The sequence below is a fragment of the Salvelinus namaycush genome, chromosome 24 (assembly GCF_016432855.1).
Source record: "Salvelinus namaycush isolate Seneca chromosome 24, SaNama_1.0, whole genome shotgun sequence".
NCBI classification, from domain to species: domain Eukaryota; kingdom Metazoa; phylum Chordata; class Actinopteri; order Salmoniformes; family Salmonidae; genus Salvelinus; species Salvelinus namaycush.
The window spans coordinates 4,312,826-4,335,924 of NC_052330.1; the positions used below are offsets into that span (position 1 = coordinate 4,312,826).

The 23,099-nt window shown below is 43.6% G+C and overlaps 1 protein-coding gene across 7 annotated transcripts in view; it reads left to right on the forward strand.

Annotated features, from left to right (window-relative positions):
- Positions 1–23,099, forward strand: part of LOC120019612 (protein sel-1 homolog 1-like) — a 55,281-nt gene that overhangs the window by 26,448 nt on the left and 5,734 nt on the right. For 5 of the 7 annotated variants that reach the window (XM_038962957.1, XM_038962960.1, XM_038962958.1 and 2 more), the window contains 13 exons: positions 7,516–7,678; positions 8,030–8,083; positions 8,234–8,293; positions 8,419–8,500; positions 8,769–8,923; positions 9,394–9,450; positions 9,575–9,643; positions 10,068–10,145; positions 13,499–13,561; positions 14,085–14,172; positions 14,427–14,575; positions 15,320–15,485; positions 22,916–22,990. In XM_038962957.1, the coding sequence (XP_038818885.1) occupies positions 7,516–7,678; positions 8,030–8,083; positions 8,234–8,293; positions 8,419–8,500; positions 8,769–8,923; positions 9,394–9,450; positions 9,575–9,643; positions 10,068–10,145; positions 13,499–13,561; positions 14,085–14,172; positions 14,427–14,575; positions 15,320–15,485; positions 22,916–22,990 (1,259 nt within the window). The remainder of the gene's footprint in view (positions 1–7,515; positions 7,679–8,029; positions 8,084–8,233; positions 8,294–8,418; positions 8,501–8,768; positions 8,924–9,393; positions 9,451–9,574; positions 9,644–10,067; positions 10,146–13,498; positions 13,562–14,084; positions 14,173–14,426; positions 14,576–15,319; positions 15,486–22,915; positions 22,991–23,099) is intronic. The other 2 variants (XM_038962961.1, XM_038962956.1) reach the window with 1 other exon arrangement.

Sequence of the window (23,099 nt, forward strand, 5' to 3'; positions counted from 1 at the left end):
GCAGTAATAACCAACAAGTAATCTAACCTAATAATTTCACAACAACTACCTTATACACACAAGTGTAAAGAACAGGCAGTGGCTCAGGTGGTTGTTGTCCTTGATGATCTTTATGGCCTTCCTGTGACATCGGGTGGTGTAGGTGTCCTGGAGGGCAGGTAGTTTGCCCTCGTGAAGCGTTGTGCAGACCTCACTACCCTCTGGAGAGCCTTACGGTTGTGGGCGGAGCAGTTGCCATACCAGGCGGTGATACAGCCCAACAGGATGCTCTCGATTGTGTATCTGTAGAAATTTGTGAGTGCTTTTGGTGACAAGCCGAATTTCTTCAGCCTCCTGAGGTTGAAGAGGCGCTGCTTCGCCTTCTTCACCACGCTGTCTGTGTGGGTGGACCATTTCAGTTTGTCCGTGATGTGTACGCCGAGGAACTTAAAACTTAATACCCTCTCCACTACTGTCCCGTCGATGTGGATAGGGGGATGCTCCCTCTGCTGTTTCCTGAAGTCTACGATCATCTCCTTTGTTTTGTTGACGTTGAGTGTGAGGTTATTTTCCTGACACCATACTCCGAGAGCCCTCACCTCCTCCCTGTAGGCCGTCTCGTCGTTGTTGGTAATCAAGCCTACCACTGTAGTGTCGTCTGCAAACTTGATGATTGAGTTGGAGGCGTGCATGGCCACGCAGTCGTGGGTGAACAGGGAGTACAGGAGAGGGCTCAGAACGCACCCTTGTGGGGCCCCAGTGTTGAGGATCAGCGGGGTGGAGATGTTGTTACCTACCCTCACCACCTGGAGGCGGCCCGTCAGGAAGTCCAGTATCCAGTTGCACAGGACGGGGTCGAGACCCAGGGTCTCAAGCTTGATGACGAGTTTGGAGGGTACTATGGTGTTAAATGCTGAGCTGTAGTCGATGAACAGCATTCTCACATAGGTGTTCCTCTTGTCGAGATGGGTTAGGGCAGTGTGGTTGCGATTGCTTCGTCTGTGGACCTATTGGGGCGGTAAGCAAATTGGAGTGGGTCTAGGGTGTCAGGTAGGGTGGAGGTGACATGGTCCTTGACTAGTCTCTCAAAGCACTTCATGATGACGGAAGTGAGTGCTGCGGGGCGGTAGTCGTTTAACTCAGTTACCTTAGCTTTCTTGGGAACAGGAACAATGGTGGCCCTCTTGAAGCATGTGGGAACAGCAGACTGGGATAAGGATTGATTGAATATGTCCGTAAACACACGAGCCAGCTGGTCTGCGCATGCTCTGAGGACACGGCTGGGGATGCCGTCTGGGGCTGCAGCCTTGCGAGGGTTAACACGTTTTAATGTTTTACTCACGTCGGCTGCAGTGAAGGAGAGTCCGCAGGTTTTGGTAGCGGGCCGTGTCAGTGGCACTGTATTGTCCTCAAAGCGAGCAAAGAAGTTGTTTAGTCTGTTTGTGAGCAAGACATCCTGGTCCGCGACGGGGCTGGTTTTCCTTTTGTAATCCGTGATTGACTGTAGACCCTGCCACATACCTCTTGTGTCTGAGCTGTTGAATTGCAACTCTACTTTGTCTCTATACTGACACTTAGCTTGTTTGATTGCCTTGCGGAGGGAATAGCTACGCTGTTTGTATTCGGTCATGTTTCCGGTCACCTTGCCCTGGTTAAAAGCAGTGGTTCGCGCTTTCAGTTTCGCACGAATGCTGCCATCAATCCACGGTTTCTGGTTTGGGAATGTTTTAATAGTTGCTGTGGGTACGACATCGCCGATGCACTTGCTAATAAACTCGCTCACCGAATCAGTGTATTCGTCAATGTTGTTGTTTGACGCAATGCGGAACATATCCCAATCCACATGATCGAAGCAATCTTGAAGCGTGGAATCAGATTGGTCGGACCAGTGTTGAACAGACCTGAGCGCGGGAGATTCCTGTTTTAGTCTCTGTCTATAGGCTGGGAGCAACAAAATGGAGCCGTGGTCAGCTTTTCCGAAAGGAGCGAGGGGGAGGGCCTTATATGCGTCGCGGAAGTTAGAATAACAATGATCCAGGGTTTTACCAGCCCTGGTAGCACAATCAATATGCTGATAGAATTTAGGGAGTCTTGTTTTCAGATTAGCCTTGTTAAATTCCCCAGCTACAATGAATGCAGCCTCAGGATATGTGGGTTCCAGTTTACATAGAGTCAAATAAAGTTTGTTCAGGGCCATCGATGTGTCTGCTTGGGGGGGAATATATGCGGCTGTGATTATAATCGAAGAGAATTCTCTTGGTAGATAATGCTGTCGACATTTGATTGTGAGGAATTCTAAGTCAGGTGAACAGAAGGAGTTGAGTTCCTGTATGTTGTTATGATCACACCACGTCTCGTTGATCATAAGGCATACCCCCCCCCCCCACCCCCCTTCTTACCAGAAAGATGCTTGTTTCTGTCGGCGCGATGCGTGAAGAAACCAGGTGGCTGTACCGACTCCGATAGCTTGTCTCGAGTGAGCCATGTTTCCGTGAAGCAAAGAATTTTACAGTCTCTTATGTCTCCCTGTAATGCCACCCTTGCTCGGATTTCATCAACCTTGTTGTCAAGAGACTGGACATTGGCGATTAGTATGCTCGGGAGCGGTGCGCGATGTGACCGTCCCCGGAGCCTGACCAGAAGACCACTTCGTCTGCCCCTTTTACGGCGTCGTTGTTTTGGTTCGCCGGCTGGGATCGATCCATTGTCCTGGGTGGTTGGCAAAACAGAGGATCCGCTTTGGAAAAGTCGTATTGCTGGTCGTAATGATGGTGAGTTGACGTTGCTCTTAAATCCAGTAGTTCCTCCCGACTGTATGTAATAAAACCTAAGATTACCTGGGGTACCAATGTAAGAAATAACACGTAAAAAAAACAAAATACTGCATAGTTTCCTAGGAACGCGAAGCGAGGCGGCCATCTCTGTCGGCACCGGAAGTACAGTACATATATTGAGCAACATCTCAAGACATCAGTCAGGAAGTTAAAGCTTAGTTGCAAATGGGTCTTCTTAATGGACAATGACCCCAAGCATACTTCCAAAGTTGTGGCAAATGGCTTAAGGACAACAAAGTCAAGGTATTGGAGTAGCCATCACAAAGCCCTGACCTCAATCCTATAGAACATTTGTGGGCAGAACTGAAAAAGTGTGTTCAAGCAAGGAGGCCAACAAACCTGACTCAGTTACACCAGCTTTGTCAGGAGGAATGGGCCAAAATTCACCCAACTTATTGTGGGAAACTTGCGGAAGGCTACCCAAAACGTTTGACCCAAGTTAAACAATTTAATATTTGGATATTTGGATAACCCCGACCTAGTGAGATATACATGGAGGAGACTTAATCAAGCTAGTCGTCTGGACTACTTTGTCTCTTTCTCTCTTGCATCAAAGGTTAAAAAAGTTTTAATAGGAGACAGAATGCGATCGGATCATCATCTAATTGGCATTCACACAACTCTTATAGATTTTCCACGTGGACGGGGATATTGGAAATGTAATCAAAGTTTACTGGAGGACAACTTATTTTTAACTAAGACAAAATAATTTATAACAGAATTTTTCCAGTATAATATAGGTTCAGCAAATCCCCTTATTGTTTGGGATACCTTTAAATGTACCTTGAGGTCATTCAATTCAATATTCATCAATAATAAAAAATCAGTTTCTGGCTAAAGAGACAAGACTAACAAGGGAAATCCATGAACTAATAGTACAGGTAGATAGCAATAAAAACGACACAACAGAGATACAAAATAAGTTAGAGGAAAAACAAAAAGAACCTGAGGAACGTATTCAAGAATGATCTTATGTAATCTATTACAAAAATAAAGCAAACTGGATGGAATTTTGGAGAAAAATGCACAAAGTTCTTCCTGAATCTCCAATACTGGAACGCTAACAAAGTCATCTATGATTCTACGAATTATATTTTAAAAGAGGAAGCTAAATATTTTAGGCAGATGTTCTCTTTTCCATTTCATCCTCTGCCACTGAATGAAGATTACAGTAAGGAATTCTTTCCAAATAATATAAAAAATTGAAAATTAACAAATGCACAGAAAGATCAGTGCGAAGGCCAAATTACAGAGGAATAATTTTTTGAGGCTATTAAGTCTTTTCAGTCTGGGAAAACCCCAGGGCTTGATGGCATACCGGTAGAGGTATATCAAGCCTTTTTTGATATACTAAAAGCTCCATTGTTAGATTGTTTTAACTACTCCTATAGAAATGGAAGTCTGTCAGGTACTCAGCAGGAAGGTCTGATTTCTCTATTATTAAAACAAGACCTAGATGGCAAATATAAAGACCCAGTCTATCTAAAAAACTGGAGGCCCCTTACACTTCAGTGTTGTGATGCAAAAATACTAGCGAAATGCATAGCACTCAGAATTATACCGGGTTTTACCAGGTATTGTTCATCCTGATCAGACAGGTTTTTTACATGGACGATACATTGGAGATAATATACGACAACTACTAGAAATAATAGAACATCATGAAACATCTAAGAAGCCAGGCCTGGTATTTATAACGGATTTTGATGACTCAAGTTTTATATTAAGTTCTGGAGTTAGATCCCTGCAATGTCTCATTGAAGATCTAGATAACTTTTCTATACTGGCCACCCCTCATAGCCTGGTTCCTCTCTAGGTTTCTTCCTAGGTGTTGGCCTTTCTAGGGAGTTTTTCCTAGCCACCGTGCTTCTACACCTGCATTGCTTGCTGTTTGGGGTTTTAGGCTGGGTTTCTGTACAGCACTTTGAGATATCAGCTGATGTAAGAAGGGCTATATAAATACATTTGATTTGATCTATACTCTCTGGACTAAAACCTAATTATGATAAGTTACAATATTACGTATTGGATCTTTATCTAATACAACTTTTACATTAACATTAACAGCCCTTGCAGTTTACCTATAAAATGGGCTGATGGTGAAGTAGACATACTTGGTGTTCATATCACAAAGATATAAATAAGCTCTCCACAATTAATTTCAATAGAACATTTGTAAAAATAGACAAGTTCCTGCAACCATGGAGAGGTAAATACCTGTCTATTTATGGAAAAATTGCCCTGATTAACTCCTTAGTCATCTCAGTTTACTAATTTACTTATGGTGCTGCCTACTCCTGATGATTCGTTTTTCAAATCATATGAGCGGAAAAATATTTGGCTTTATCTGGGACGCTAAACCAGACAAAATAAAGCGTGCCTATCTATATAATGAATTGGGTGGGTTGAGCCTATTAAATATAAAAGCACTAAACCTCACCCTAAAAGCTTCACTTATTCAAAAGTTTGACTTGAACCCTAAATGGTTCACAAGTAGATTACTAAGAAAAGCTCATCCATTGTTTAAGAATGGCCTTTTTGCCCTTGTGCAGATTGCCATGTCTCATTTTCGATTAATTGAAAATGATCGTTTTTTCAAAGTATCTCTCTTTTTCAAACAAGCATTGCAGAGCTGGCTACAATTTAAATTTCATCCCCCAGAAAAGATAGAACAAATATTACAACAAATATTATGCCTGAACTCAAATATGCTGGTTGATAAAATACTTGTATTTATGGGAAAGATGTTTGAAAAGGGTATTTTGTTCTTAAGTGATATTGTAAATTGTAATGGTAGAGTTATGTCCTTCATGGAGTTATCGGAATTGTACGGGAAGGTCTGCTCATTCCAAGAGTACAACCAATTGATTACAGCATTACCCCAAAAATGGAGGAGGCAGGTGGCAGCGGAAGGAGGTAGCGAACTGTCTGTCTGCCAATATAAAGGATCAAAACTGGCAGAGGAATAAAAATAGCAGAAATAGGAAAGTATACCAGTTTCATTTGAGGACCAGGATGTTGACAACTGTGCCATACAGATTGCAAAAATAGTTGGGAAGATATTTTTGATGTACCGATTCCATAGTACTGGGTGTATGAGTTGATATATAAAACAATGCAAGATTCAAGACTTCGTGCTTTTCAGCTAAAATTATTATACAGCATTCTTGCCACCAATTTTTATTTTTTAATATTTGGGGCATAAAATCATAAAAGCTCTGCAGATTTTGTTGTGAGGATACAGAATCAATAGACCATTTATTTTGGTATTGCCCTCAGGTAGCCTGTTTCTTGTCTCAGGTTCAAGAATGGCTGAAAATGCATAGCATTGATCTAAAATTGACATTAAAATAGTACTGTTAGGAGATCTGGAGAGACCGGGTCAGTCAATTGCTAATATACTAATACTCTTAGTAAAAGTATTTATCTTCAACTCACAATCTGTGGATTCTATTCGATTAGATAGATTGAAATTGTACATTTAACATCACAGCATAGTTGAAAGATCTATGTTGCGTAGAAATCCTAAGAGGGTGGGCAGCAGAGATAGGTGGGATGGGCTGAGGGAAGCTGAGGGTTGGGATGTGGAATTGGAGACAAGTGGGAGTGGAGTTGTTGTGCTGGAGATAGAATGATGGTCAAAGATATAAGTCAAAAATAAAGTCAAAATACAAAAAAGTATGTTTGAATGACACTGAGGGGCAGTGTTTTTACAGCTAATGCCGGTTTGCCTGAGGCTGATGCCGTGCAGGTGTTTGTACACATGCATATACACACACTCTCATTCAAATATATGCATACAAGAACACACACATACATGTAATAGTGCCAGACATGCACACAAACATATACAGTTGGCATTGCTGTTATGATTTTAGTTGTCCTTGATGTCTTTTTAAATTTTTTATTGTTGTTTGCTGTTTTCTTCTGTCTTTCTTTTTTCTCTTTAGTTCGTTCTCTTGGTTGTTGGTGCATTGGGGGGTTCTTAGGGGTGGGGAATGGAATTAATTGTATTTATTTTTTATTTTTCTTCATGGAGGGGACTGTGGGAGGGGTCTTGAATGGTTGTGGGACAGCTATTGGGGAACTGTGGGGGGGGGGGGTCTTGGAGGGTTCGGGTTCACGTTTTTTGGCCTGGTGGTAGATCTGTCAACGTGCCCTTGAGCAGGGCATTGACCCTGGATGCTTCTGTGTGTCACTCTGAATGGGAGTCTGTTGGATGACTTGTATGGTGTAGTTGTTAAGCGGCTTCACTGCAAGTATATTGTATGTTTTGGATATTCAATAAAAAATAATATATCCACTTTGATGTTATGGGGTATTCTGTGTAGATCAGTGACACAAAATATACATTTAAGCAATTTTAAATTCAGGCTGTAAAAGGATGTGAAATACTTTCTGAAAGCTTTGATATGATTGCAGGGCTGCGTGTGTCTTGTCACTAATCTGGACCACAACACCTTTTTCCCGATTTGGGGCAGTCCTACTCCTTTCTTATTTTGTATCTGTATCTATCTTGGACAGGATCGACAGAGAGAAAGGAAGGAGGAAAGATATTGCTGGAGCAGTGGGTTGGATTGGAACCCTTGCTTGCAGCGGTACTTAGTACACGTGTTCTATAGGAGAGGCTTAGACCGCTAGACCATCCCAGGCTACATCCGCACACCTTTAACTTCTCAATCTTCATCTTATTCCTCACCAGGTTGTATGAGAAGCTAGTGAAGGTGGCGTGGAAAGGCCACCACAAGGCCATGGAGAAGGTGGCCTACGCCATGCTGTTTGGAGACTATATGACCCAGAATATCCCCAAGGCCAAGGAGCTGTTTGAGAAGCTGGCCCTGGAGGGCTCACCTAAAGCTCAGATGGTAATGGAACATTCCTATTTAAACTTAATGGATCCAGGGTAGACATTTTAAACACGCTCTATTGATGCTTAGGGCTTCAGCAAGACAGCTTTTGTCTTAAAATGACGGATTGAGTTGATGGTTTTTCAATGGGAGTCGTCCGTTGATGAACAGAGATGAATGTCCTTCAAAAATAAGCACAGTATGTCCGTCGTCTTACATATGAAACTTGCTTTAAAGTATATGACTTGAATAGAAATGTGGACTGACGAAAACTAACAATTATTGTATGCGTATACTATTTAATCTATGTTCATGCATCTCTGTGTGGTCGTAGGTATTCTAACGCTCCACCCCGGTATCTTCCAACAGGCACTTGGTTTCTTGTACGCTGCTGGGTTAGGAATGAACTCCAGTCAAGCAAAGGTACCGACATCCAGCCTCTCCTTCTTTCCGTATCGCCTATATACTGATGAAAAGCTGTATTTGTTCAGAGGTAGCTTTCTTAGATAATGTGGAGTTACCTCCTTAACCAGGAATGTAAAGTAAATGCATAACTCCTCAACTCTGTTTCAGGCGTTGGTTTACTACACCTTTGGGGCTTTGGGTGGAAACCTGGTGGCTCATATGATTCTGGTGAGCTACTTCTGCTTTTTGTAGATTTGAATAGAGAAGCCTTATAATGTGTATTGTTTCTCTCTTATGGATATATACTGTATGACGATTGACCTGTTCTCCCTTTGCTACCATTCTCTCTTTAGGGATACCGATACTGGGGTGGTGTGGGTGTGCCCCAGAGCTGCGAATCAGCACTGACACACTACAGACTGGTGGCCAATCATGGTACGAAGCCACCTGCTACCAACCAATTGAACACTTTCACTATCTCAGATGACAGTTTGTCAGTGTTTCGAATGGAGAACGCCTGCATCTGAACAGCCCGAAACGAGTATGTGCAGTAGAGTTTAAAAAGTAGACGTTCCAGAATCTCAGCAAACTGATCAAACAAAAGCGAAGGCTGCACCTCAACTGTGTTTCAAAAAAAATATCAATTTTATTCACAGAGCAATTTATGGCGGGAAACATTGTCTTTCTCTCACCAACTCTCCAGTGGCCAGTGACGTGTCCCTGACTGGGGGCAGTGCGGTGCAGAGGGTGCGTCTGCTGGACGAGGTGGAGAACCCGGGCTCTACCAGCGGCATGCTGGAGGAAGACCTGATCCAGTACTACCAGTTCCTGGCTGAGAAGGGAGATGTACAGGCCCAGGTTAGGGTTCAGATGGGAAAGACTGCTCTGAGTGATTTTCTTTGAATGGGAAATTCTTTGGAATTCTTTGGCGATGGGGAAAAAAGCAATCGGTGTAAATGTGAAGCACTAAAACTAAGTTGAAAGTATGTAGAAAAGATAAAAGCCTTGATATATTTGTTTCGTAATGTCATCTTTGAGAACTAACAATCACCAAAGTTAAAGCGAGACAGTCAGGGGCATTCGGGGCATTATACCGATTATACACTTCCTCGCACTTGCAGGAGTTAAAGGAAGTAAACAAGTCCCTTTCTGAGTCTTGATTTTCACGTTTCTCTGGCGTGCACGGCTGTAGTATGATCATGAGTAAGCGTGTAATGATTGAAAGGGTGGATTCTGGTCAAAAGTAGTGCACTATATAGGGAATATGGTGCCATTTGGTTCTCATACGTCATGTTTCGTGCCATGACCCCATGCTTTGTCCACAACAGGTGGGACTGGGCCAGCTGCATCTGTACGGTGGTCGGGGGGTGGAGCAGAACCACCAGGTAAACTCTCGCTAACCCATTTTCAAATTATTCAAACACTAGCTCTATGTCGTGCTCACTCTTGTATTCAATGTGAAGTTGTTGTGTGGAGTTGGTCACAAATTAAATGTTTGTTTGTCGACAGCGGGCCTATGATTACTTCAACCAGGCAGCGAATGCGGGGAACACACATGCCATGGCCTTCCTTGGGAAGGTAAGATTATTACATGATCTTATAGGCCTGTAGCACTGTGTAGAAATAAATAAGTAACGCAAACCTTACTCTGTGGCTGTGCTACTTTCCAGTGGTTTCTCCTCATGCTCCCTTCTCTCCCCTTCTCTTTATTCTATTTTCCTCTCTGTCTCGCTCTGTCTGTCTCTCGCTCTATCTGTCTCTCGCTCTCTCTCGCTGTCTTTTGCTCGCTCTCTCTCTCGCTCGCTCTCTGTCGCCCGCTCGCTCTCTGTCGCCCGCTCGCTCGCTCTCTGTCTCTCGCTCGCTCGCTCTCTGTCTCTCGCTCGCTCGCTCTCTGTCTCTCGCTCGCTCGCTCTCTGTCTCTCACTCGCTCGATCGCTTTCTGTCTCGCTCGCTCTCTGTCTCGCTCGCTCTCTGTCTCTCTCGCTCTCTGTCTCTCTGTCAGATGTACTCGGATGGCAGTGAGTACTTGTCTCAGAACAATGAGACGGCCCTGCAGTACTTCAAGAAGGCCTCTGACCTGGTGAGTGTCCAAATCTTAGAAATAGAATCACTGGTGTGGACATCATATTTCTGTGGTCCAACCATGGATTGTTATACATCCATAATGATATATGTATAACTCTGTGTTTTCTTAATATTTCCTTTTATCAAACTATTCACTTCTTTGGGTATCTTATACATAGGCCACAGTGCCTGTAAGAATTACCTATATAAGAATCCACTGTTCATAGTGGTCAAAAACTGCTGGGACAGAAACATTCTTATACATCGCTTTTCAATGACCACATGGTTTTTCAGGATCGATCAGTTACAGTTGAAGTCGGATGTTTACATACACCTTAGCCAAATATATTTAAACTCAGTTTTTCACAATTCCTGACATTTCATCCTAGTAAAAATTCCCTGTCTTAGGTCAGTTAGGATTACCACTTTATTTTAAGAATGTGAAATGTCAGAATAATAGTTGAGAGGGGGATTTATTTCAACTTTTATTTCTTTCATCACATTCCCAATGGGTCAGACGTTTACATACACTCAATTAGTATTTGGTAGCATTGCCTTTAAATTGTTTAACTTGGGTCAAACGTTTTGGGTAGCCTTCCACAAGCTTCTCACAATTTTGACCCATTCCTCCTGACAGAGCTGATGTAACTGAGTCAGGTTTGTAGGCCTCCTTGCTCGCACACGCTTTTTCAGTTCTGCCCACACATTTTCTATAGGATTGAGGTCAGGGCTTTGTGATGGCCACTCCAATACCTTGACTTTGTTGTCCTTAAGCCATTTTGTCACAACTTTGGAAGTTTGCTTGGGGTCATTGTCCATTTGGAAGACCCATTTGCGACCAAGCTTTAACTTCCTGACTGATGTCTTGAGATGTTGCTTCAATATATCCACATAATTTTCATCCCTCATGATGCCATCTCTTTTGTGAAGTGCACCAGTCCCTCCTGCAGCAAAGCACCCCCACAACATGATGCTGCCACCCCCGTGCTTCACGGTTGGGATGGAGTACTTCGGCTTGCAGGCCTTCCCCTTTTTCCTCCAAACATAACGATGGTCATTATGGCCAAACAGTTCTATTTTTGTTTCATCAGACCAGAGGACATTTCTCCAAAAAGTACGATCTTTGTCCCCATGTGCAGTTGCAAACCGTAGTCTGGCTTTTTTATGGCGGTTTTGGAGCAGTGGCTTCTTCCTTGCTGAGCGGCCTTTCAGGTTATGTCGATTTACGACTCGTTTTACTGTGGATATAGCTACTTTTGTACCTGTTTCCTTCAGCATGTTCACAAGTTCCTTTGCTGTTGTTCTGGGATTGATTTGCACTTTTCGCACCAAAGTATGTTCATCTCTAGGAGACAGAACATGTCTCCTTCCTGAGCGGTATGACGGCTGCGTGGTCCCATGGTGTTTATACTTACGTACGATTGTTTGTACAGATGAACGTGGTACCTTCAAGCGTTTGGAAATTGCTCCCAAGGATGAACCAGGTCTACAATTTTTGTTCTGAGGTCTTGGCTGATTTCTTGATTTTCCCATGAAGAGGCACTGAATTTGAAGGTAGGCCTTGAAATACATCCACAGGTACACCTCCAATTGACGTCAATTAGCCTATCAGAAGCTTCTAAAGCCATGACGTCATTTTCTGGAATTTTCCAAGCTGTTTAAAGGCACAGTCAACTTAGTGTATGTAAATGTTACGGCTCTCGTTGGTAGGAAGAGTGGACCAAAGCGCAGCGTGGAAAGTGTTCATGATTCTTTTATGCAGGCTCTGGACCGGGGACCGTCGCTGCAGGCTCCGAGCCATGGATCTTCACTGCAGGCTTCGTGCCATGGATTATCGCTACAGGCTCCGGGCCATGGATCATCACTGGAGGCTTCGTGCCATGGATCATCACTGGAGGCTTCGGGCCATGGATCATCACTGGAGGCTTCGTACGTGGAGCCGGAACAGGTCTCACCGGACTGAGGAGACGTACTGGAAGCCTGGTCGTGGAGCTGCCACAACGCGTCCTGGTTGGATACCCACTTTAGCTCGATGAGTGTGGAGAGCTAGCACAGGACGCACTGGGCTAAGAAGGCGCACTGGAGGCATAGTGCGTAGAGCCGGCGCAGGATATACTGGGTCGTGGAGGCACACTGGAGGTCTGGCTGAATACCCCCTGTAGCGCACAACGCGTCCTGGCTGAATACCCCCTGTAGCACGGCAAGTGCGGGGAGCTGGCACAGGCCGCACTGGGTTGTGCTGGCGAACTAGGGATACCTTGCGTAGAGCTGGCGCAGGATATCCTGGGCCGAAGAGACGCACCGGAGGCCAGGAGCCCTGAGCTGGCACAATCCGTCCTGGCTGAATGCCCACTCTAGCACGGCAACTGCGGGGAGCTGGCACAGAGCGCACCGGGCTGTGAATGTGCACTGTGCCTGACCGGTGCCTGACCGGTCACACGCTCCCCACGGTAAGCACGGGGAGTTGGCTCAGGTCTAAACCCTGACTCCGCCAATCTCCCCGTGTGCCCCCCCCCAAAAAACTTTTGGGAGCTGCCTCTCGTGCTTCCTTCGTTGCCATGACTCCTGGTCTCGTCGCCGCTCCTCCCTCGCTGCTTCCGCCTGTTTCCACGGCAGGCTCTCATGCCCTGCCATTACCTCCTCCCATGTCCATAATGTCCTCCACTCCGGGGCACGCTGCTTGGTCCGTTGGTGGTGGGATCTTCTGTTACGGTTCTCGTTGGTGGTAGGAAGAGTGGACCAAAGCGCAGCGTGGAAAGTGTTCATGATTCTTTTATTTAAAAAAAACACTCAAACGAAATAACAAACGTGAAAACGAAAGCGCACAGTTCTGTCAGGCAGAAACACTAAACAGGAAACAAGATCCCGCAAAACCCAAAAGGAAAATGACAACTTATATATGATCCCCAATCAGAGACAACGATAGACAGCTGCCTCTGATTGGGAACCACACTCGGCCAAAAACAAAGAAATAGAAAACATAGACTTTCCCACCCGAGTCACACCCTGACCTAACCAAACATAGAGAATAATAAGGATCTCTAAGGTCAGGGCGTGACAGTAAACTTCTGACCCACTGGAATTGTGATACAGTGAATTATAAGTGAAATAATCTGTCTGTAAACAATTGTTGGAAAAATTACTTGTGTCATGCACAAAGTAGATGTCCTAACTGACTTGCCAAAACTATAGTTTGTTAACAAGACATTTGTGGAGTGGTTGAAAAACTAGTTTTAATGACTCCAACCTAAGTGTATGTAAACTTCCGACTTCAACTGTATATATTATTAGTCAAATTAACCGGTATAGATGTGGTTTTCAAGAGTGTCTCTCTTTTTGGTGTCCTTTCCAACTGTTCTTGTCCCCTAGGGTAACCCTGTTGGGCAGAGTGGACTGGGCATGGCGTACCTGTACGGGAGGGGCGTTCCAGTGGTAAGTGACTGCAACTGTCCACCATCACCCAGTGCCACCTGGCACCTACACTACAAGAGCTTGGCAGGTAGCCTGGCGGGTAGGAGTGTTGTGCCAGTAACCGAAAGGTTGCTGGATCAAATCCCAGAGCTGACCAGGTAAAAATCTGTCCCTCTGCTCCTGAGCAAGGCAGTTAACCCACTGTTCCCCAGGCACCAATGACGTGGATGTTGATTAAGGCAGCCCCCCGCACCTCTCTGATTCAGAGGGGTTGAGTTAAATTCAGAAGACACATTTCAGTTGAATGCATTGTTGTACAACCGACTAGGTATCCCCCTTTCCCAAAACATATTTATTTGAGATAAAGATTTGGCACATGCAATAGGTTTTAGCTGCATGCCTGTATGATTCAAACTGGAGTTACATTCCAAAAGTGAGCTTTTGTAGAGATTGGCATAGGCAATTGAATCCAGCAGCTGTGTAGGCTGTCTGTATTTCCTGTATGATTTACACAATAGTTATGTTTTGTGTGTGTGTCCTACAGAATTACGAGTTGGCGCTGAAATACTTCCAGAAGGCAGCAGAGCAGGGCTGGGTAGACGGACAGCTTCAGCTGGGCACAATGTACTACAGTGAGTGTGTGCGCATGCGTTGTGGGCCTGTGTGTGTAGAGACCCCCTGTTTTTTCTGTTGGTTAGTGTAAAACAACCTTGTCCCTTTAGTTTCCTGGGGAACAGTGCAATGTTAGTTGCCCACCAACATTCTGCTCCCAACTCTGCAGTCTCAACCACTCTTTTTTCTCTTGCACACCACCTCTCCCTCTCCTTCTCTGTGTTGGGGATCTCTCACTCACTTTTGTCTCTCCATTCCCCCTCTTCCTCCCCAGATGGGATCGGGGTGAAGTGTGACTACAAGCAGGCCCTCAAGTTCTTCAACCTGGCCTCGCAGGCGGGCCACATCCTGGCCTTCTACAACCTGGCCCAGATGCATGCCACGGGCACCGGCGTTATGCGCTCCTGCCACACCGCCGTGGAGGTGAGCTAGTTAGCCATTAGCTAGCGGATTTACATAATTGGCTAGCTACAGCATTAATTAGTAATTAGCTATAGCTGCTGTATTGAATTGGCTAGCTATAGCATTAGCCATCAACTAGCCGTTAACTAGCTGCTATGGAATTGTATAGCTATAGGATTAGCCATTAGCTAGCTATTAGCTAGTTCAGTATCCCAGCGCGTCACAGTTCATTAGCCTTTAATTACACACCACTGCCAAACTAGCCACCTGGGAGCTAGCCTCTAGACAGCATTTTCCATTAGCCAGCAATTAGCTTTCTGTTACCTGTGCATTAAACCATCAATAAACCATCCGTTAGCCTGAGATTAACCTTCATCCGTTAGATCTATGCATGAATAACCAAATATCTGTCTTCTAGCTAGGAATAAAAAATGGCCATCCGTTTAGCCCTTTAGTAGCGTGTTAATTGCCCTCCATTAAATGCCATTCAGCCATGTATTAGCTAAGCATTTAGCCATTTGCTACTCATTGTCAGTCATTGTTTGCCAATCCATACTTATCCATTCCTTAGCCATTGATCCACAACTGGGGTCAGATATATTTTTATCCTCCCAATGGTTAAATTTAAAATCAGGGGTTGTGCAATCTGATCCTAAGTCTGTGGTTAGGGGTGACTTCTACCTCGAATTCTCTGAACATACCCTTTTGTTCATGTTTCTGTGTGTATATCTGTCTGTCTTATTGTGTGTGTGTGTCTGTGAGCAGCTCTTCAAGAATGTGTGTGAGCGTGGGCGCTGGTCGGAGAGGCTTATGGCAGCCTACCGCAGCTTCAAGGATGGCGACATGGACGGGTCGCTGGTGCAGTACCTACTGCTGGCCGAGCAGGGCTATGAAGTGGCCCAGAGCAATGTAGCCTTCATCCTGGACCAGAGTAAGAACACATAAACAGTGCATGTACAGTTGGAGTCATTAAAACTCGTTTTTCAACCACTCCACAAATTTCTTGTTAACAAACTACAGTTTTGGCAAGTCAGTTAGGACATCTACTTTGTGCATGACACAAGTAATTTTTCCAACAATTGTTTACAGACAGATTATTTCACTTATATCACTGTATCCCAATTCCAGTGGGTCTGAAGTTTACATACACTAAGTTAACTGTGCCTTTAACCTCTCTAGTGTATGTGGGACGCTAACGTCTCACTTGGCCAAAAGCCAGTAAAAATGCAGCGTGCCAAATTCAAATAAATTACTATAAAAATCAATCTTTCATGAAATCACACATGAAAGACACCAAATTAAAGCTACACATGTTGTGAATCCAGCCAACATGTCTGATTTCAAAAAGGATTTACGGTGCACACCAAACGATTATGTTAGGTGAGTGCCTATTCACAGAATAACACAGCCATTTTTCCAGCCAAAGAGAGGAGTAACAAAAAGCAGAAATAGAGATAAAATTAAGCACTAACCTTTGATGATCTTCATCAGATGACACTCATAGGACTTCATGTTACACAATACATGTATGTTTTGTTCGGTAAAGTTCATATTTATATCCAAAAATCAGAGTTTACATTGGCGCGTTACGTTCAGTAGTTCCAAAACATCCGGGGATTTTGCAGAGAGCCACATCAATTTACATAAATACTCATTATAAATGTTATGCATGGAATTTTAGATGCACTTCTCCTTAATGCAACCGCTGTCAGATTTCAAAAAAGCTTTACGGAAAAAGCAAACCATGCAATAATCTGAGGTCGGCGCTCAGAGCCCTATCAAGACAAAAATATATCCGCCATATTGTGCAGTCAATAGAAGTCAGAAATAACATTATAAACATTCACTTACCTTTGATGATCTTCATCAGAATGCACTCCAAGGAATCCCAGTTCCACAATAAATATTTGTTTTGTTCGATAATGTCCATCATTTATGTCCAAATTCCTCCTTGTTGTTTTAGCGTTCAGTACACTTTCCAAACTCACGACGCGCGGGCAAGTCCAGCGGAAAGTACGGACGAAAAGTTGAAAAAGTTATATTACAGTCCGTAAAAACATGACAAACAAAGTATTGAATCAATCTTTAGGATGTTTTTAACATAATTCAATAATGTTCCAACCGGAGAATTCCTTTGTCTTCAGAAGTGCGATGGAACAGAGCTCGCTCTCACATGAACGCGCATGGTCAGCGCATGTTCAGGTCATGGTAAACCTTACTCAATCCCCTCTCATTCGGCCCCACTTCACAGTAGAAGCATCAGACAAGGTTCTAAAGACTGATGACATCTAGTGGAAGCCTTAGGAAGTGCAACATTACCAATATCCCACTGTATCTTCAATAGGAGCTGAGTTGAAAATCGACTAACCTCAGATTTTCCACTTCCTGGTTGGATTTTTTCTCAGGTTTTTGCCTGACACATGAGTTCTGTTATACTCACAGACATCATTCAAACAGTTTTAGAAACTCTGAGCGCAGTCTGGCAGTGGCTTCTGATTAAATCAAATTTTCACAGAATCGCTTGTTGCAATTTCGATGAGGCTCGCTTGTTCAGATATCGGTAAGTGGACTGGAGGCAGGGCTTGAAAGGGATAACGAATCCAGTTGTTTGTGTCGTCCATTTCTGGAAATTACCTGTGTAATTTCGCACCCAGCTCACTCAGATGCTTCGCTATATCACATTTGACATTGTCCGTAAGCTTGAGTTCATTTGCGCACAAAGAAATCATACAATGATGGAAAGACCTGTGTCTTGTCCTTGTTAACGCAGACAGAAAACAGCTCCAACTTCTTAATCATAGCCTCAATTTTGTCCCGCACATTGAATATAGTTGCGGAGAGTCCCTGTAATCCTAGATTCAGATCATTCAGGCAAGAAAAAGCATCACCCAGATAGGCCAATCGTGTGAAAAACTCGTCGTCATCATGCAAGCGGTCAGACAAGTGAAAATTACAGTCAGTAAAAAAAAACGTTAAGCTCGTCTCTTAGTTCAAAAAAATGGGTCAATACCTTGCCCCTTGATAACCAGCGCACTTCTGTATGTTGTGAAAGCGTTACATGGTCGTTGCCCATATCATAATGCAGAAAATACACGAGAGTTCAGGGGCCTTGCTTTAACAAAGTTAACCATTTTCACTGTACTGTCCAAAACGTCTTTCAAGTTGTCAGGCATTCCCTTGGCAGCAAGAGCCTCTCAGTGGATGCTGCAGTGTACCCAAGTGGCGTCAGGAGCAACTGCTTGCTCGTGCGTTACCACTCCACTATGTCTCCCTGTCAGGGCTTTTGCACCATCAGTACAGATACCAACACATCTTGACCACCAAAGTCCATTTGATGTCACAAAGCTGTCCAGTACTTTAACAATATCCTCTCATGTTGTCAAGGTTTCCAGTAGTTTGCAGAAGAGGATGTCTTCCTTAATTGACCCCCCCATTAACGTAACGGACTTATATCAGGAGCTGTGCCAGGCCCGCCACGTCTGACTCATCCAGCTGTAACGCATATAATTCATTGGCTTGTAGGCGAAGGAGTAATTGTTTCAAAACATCTTCTGCCATGTCACTGATGCGTCGTGAAACAGTGTTGTTTGATGAAGGCATTGTCTGTATAGTTTTTTGTGGCCTTTTCCCCCAGCATTGTCTACCTGTATTTGACATTGTGGTGTTATTTCACTGAACACTAGATGTTTTAATTATATTTTTGGCAGTGAAACGAAGCTACTCGGGCGAGAAAAAAACCTCACCCAATTGTATAGCCCCATTTTTAAAAATGTGAATCACATTTTTATTTGGCGTACCCCTGGGGAATTGCGCATACCCCAGTTTGGGAATACCTGCTCTATATTATCCAGAAGGTTTGTTTCGTAGTTATCAGCTAATCCTCAAGTTTTGTGATTAATTCATGGGACAAGCTGTGCCTACCAAGCTGCCACCTGCCACGTCATCATTGAGCTCTTATACTAACAACACTGCAGAATTTCACTCAAACATTTCAAAGAGAGAGAAAAAGACTACCCCCATCCCTGGAAAATAGTGTCAATTTCTTTAGCATTCACTACCCTTAGACACGGCTTAGATGTATCTCGCCAAGGAGTCTAACAATTCACTCCCATATTATATTATGTGACTGGTCTCTCTTTTCCATAACAATGTAAAATTATCCTGGTATCGTTACTGGACCAATGTGCAACGACATAGGTAATAGCTGTTTCTTAGATTGTTCCTGTTACCCCTCTCACTCTGGGTTTGCCGGATGCCGGGAGAACGCCACCTGCCCCAATGCATAGTGCTAACTTTATAGTTTGGTGGAGGAGGAATAATGGTCTGGGACTGTTTTTCATGGTTCGGGCTCCTTAGTTCCAGTGAAGGGAAATCTTAACGCTACAGTATACAATGACATTCTAGACGATTCTGTGCTTCCAACAGTTTAGGAAAAGCCCATTCCTGTTTCAGCATGACAGTGCCCCTGTGCACAAAGCGAGGTCCATACAGAAATGGTTTGTCAAGATCGGTGTGGAAGAACTTGACTGGCCTCCACAGAGCCCTGACCTCAACCCAATCGAACATCTTTGGGATGAATTAGAACGCCGACTGCAAGCCAGGTGTAATAGCCCAACATCAGTGCCCGACCTCACTAATGCTCTTGTGGCTGAATGGAAGCAAGTCCCCGTAATCAATGTTCCAACATCCAGAAGAGTGGAGGCTCTTATAGCAGCAAAGGGGGGACCAACTCCATATTAATGCCCATGGTTTTGGCATGAGATGTTTGACGAGCAAGTGACACATACTTTTGGTCATGCAGTGTGGATATCGACCCTGACGTGGGCATGTTTTCAATAGATTCCTTTTGTTGTACAATATTCCATATAAGGCATCCAGACCTTATGAAAGTTGCACAGTATACCCTTAATCTTGTAATAAATCAAATCTAGTTATACATAACTTGACATTTCTTCCATCCATTGTGGGAGGATAACCAACCTTCCAATTAATTGCAATGCGTTTCTTAGCTGCTATAAATGCTAGGTTACACAGTTTCTTCTGATAAGTCTCCAGTATCTACATTTCCAACCAAACAAAAACAAGGAGAAGGGAGAACCTGTAGACATATTGAGATAAAAGAACAGACTCTTTGCCAGAATTCAGCCAGCCTTCATAAGACCATAACATATGCAAATGTGTTCCCTTATGTGTTGTACACCTCCAGCAGAGGTATTATATTTCTCAGTGCATGATATTCAGTTTCACTGGCATATAGTACATTCTATGGATGGTCTTAAACTGCAGTAATTTATGTCTGAGATTATATGAACATGACTGGCCATTCTAACATGTCTGTATCCATTCATCATCATCATTAGCGTCTCACAGGTCTTCGTCACATTTTTGTTTTACATGTTTTGTGTCACCGAGAAAAGCCTCTATCAACCCTTGATACAGTTTTGAAATCAACTTTAGAAGTTTGTCACACTGCCTTAAATTAGTTTCAGTCTTCGAAGCTTCTTGCTTGTCCAGTGTTTGCTGCACAGGGAGAATAAAGTGTTGTATCTGCAAAGGTTCACTTCTGCGCCGTCAGAGACTGGTCTTCCCTGGTTCTCTGACCCTGCTGTGACCCCTTTCACCATCTGATCCTGTTCAGATGAGGCATGACAAAGAAATACTTTGGTGTACATTTATGCATTATATTATCCAAGAATATAATCAATGGTTCAGTAATTGAAATGACAATTTTCCCCAGATCCCAGACTGTACCTATCAACTCAAGATGGAACTTTGCATCCATTCACTTATTATTATTTTTATATACTGCAAAATTCACCTGAGCTCCGTAGACTGGTCTTCCCTGTCTGACCCTGCTGAGACACCTGTCACCATCTGATCCTGCTAAGACATGATGAGCATAGTGTTGTGTACTAACAGTGCACCATGACAGTGAAGCGTGTAGAGCTGTTTATACAGTGTCAGTGTGAAAGGTAGGGAAATAGCTAGGTAAACTGACAGATCAATAACATTACATTGCTATACTGAAAAATAAAAACTCACATTGCGCTGAAAAAACGTCAGAATATCGGTCTTCAGTACGTTTGGCCGCTGGTTTCATCGTTTGATTCAGGTCTAGTGTGATTGAGGCAAACATAATAGCTGAAGTTAGTGAGCTAGCTAGCTAACGTTGGACAACTTTTGGCTAGCTTTAGCTAATGGTACATCAAATTTACTTCTGTTAAAATGGGACAAAACAAAGGCTAGAAAACATTTCCATACACACAACAGCTGTTAGATACTGCTTACTGACAGATAGCTAAAGCTGAACTGGCTGTGTTGGCTACTAGCTAGCTAACCAGCTGCTAGTAGTTCATTCACTCCAGTCGAGAGGAGATTAAACATTACATTAGCTAACGTAACATGTCAGTTACACTACTAGCTCAGTACTGGGAATAAATACATTTTTTTCTGTCAAACAGCAGTTACCTTGCCAGGTAGATCAGTGAACTAAAGAGTAGCCAGTTTCTGCTCTGCTTACTTTTACAACTTGGAGAATTAGTGCAACACACACAGACAGCAGCTGCCTCTGTTAATCTCGCCCATATCCCTGTCCTATGCTCCAGCCTTTCAGAAGCTTTGCCTTCACCGCACGTGGTGTGGTGTCCGTGCAGTCCTAAAATCCAGCCGGCTGAACCCGGAAAACAGCCTACCCAGGCCGCCCTGAGGCGTCCGCATGGTCCTAAAACACTGGTGCTTCGTTTTGTATCACAGTGCAATAATAAAACTGGGGGTGACAAAAAGGCCATTTCAGAATGTGAGGGGGGTCATGTCCCCCCTGTCCCTAGTGAAAGTTTCTCCCCAGGACCATATTATATTTCAAAACACGAGCTTTGATAACAAAATAGATCAGTTGGTGTAGCACTTGGTGAGGCATAACTGATCGTAAATAATTTGCAAATAATTGTTATTTTATTTTACTGATGGTACCTGCATCTGATGTTCATGGTGCTTTCAAGACAACTGGGAACTCGGGGGAAAAAACAAGGTCGTGATGCCAGTGATCTTCAGGTTGGAAAGTCAGAGCTCTAGAAAGATGCTAGTGTTTCCGACTTGGAATAGCGAGTTGGATGACCGTTGAACTATTTTTCCCAGACTGACTTCCCAGTTGTCTTGAACGCACTGATGTCTGGGATTTCCAAGTTCCCAGTTGTTTTGAACACGGCATTAGTCTCAGCGGAGGGAGGGAGAGAGCAACAGAGGCTTCGCCTCTCAGAGGGGACACTGTTTTCCACCTTATGGCAAAACTCGAGTCACACCGCATCTGCCTCATGCACAAATTCATGTTGTTCCTATGACCAGAGAAAGTTAAATATTCCTCTATAAAAATTGGCACGCCGGTCTATTGATATACTTGGCTACTCATTCATTGCAGCTGCCGCACGAGTGGGAGTAGGGAGAAGTGTTTTTATGTTTTGTAATGGTGTTGAGCAAAAACAGTGTTGACAGTGCTGAATAAAAACTTAACTCAAACAGCAGCTCTTTGCTGTATTATTTGAGTCTCTCTGTTCATGGTTTTAAAAGGTATGAAGTCTCACATAGGCTAGTATCAACATTTGCTTTTGCCGGTGTCGTGGAAGCGGTGATATGAGCTATCACTCGATTTAGCCACAGATCTCCCGGTCCACCGGGCAGGCGGAGTTAGTCTTTTTAGACACATTTAAATGTGGGAACACTTTGCCTACCCGGTGCGCAGGGCTTCTGAATCAAGTGCACATACCGCCAACAGCGCAACACAAATAATAAAAATGGAGAACAATCCTTTATTTATGTATTTTCCACAGAAACGTCTGGTGATCGACTAGGAATGCCTTTAGCGATCGACCGGTTCGTGACCACTGAATTATAGAATTGTATCTATTATTTGTTATTTGCAAACTTTGTCATGAAATGAGCAGCAGCAGTACAGATACATTGATAGACCATCACATTAGACGGCACATTCCTCACTCGTTAGAAGCACAATTAAAAGGGCCAGACACTCAATTAAAGGGGAATTACACTTAAAAACCCAAATGTTTGTTTTTCACACCCCATAAAAATAGTGTTCTGTGATTTAAGCATTGACATTGACTCAGAACATCTAATTTAGTTGTTTCTCTATGAACAAAAAAGATCTAAAACCATTGAAAAAGGAAAATATAAAACTGATTTTATAGGGACCCCTTGGAGTTGTTTATTAACCATTATTTTACCATGTATATGAACAGTGCACTATTGGAACAACAAATATTGAGGTTCTGTTCGGAATGAAACAATTGGATAATCATTTGGGTTCCAACCCCTGTTCTGAACCTTGTGTGTGTTTGTTTCTATTTCAAGCAGAGGCCCGGATCTTCAGTAAGAACGAGACGTACCCTCGAGCCCTCCTCCATTGGACCAGAGCAGCAGCACAGGGTTGGTCTAGCCTCCTTCATAAATCACCCTCCCCTCTTATTGCTGTGCTGAGCAACCATCTTGTTTTTGTACCCTTAAGTTATTGTTGGCAAGGATAGGTAAGATAAAG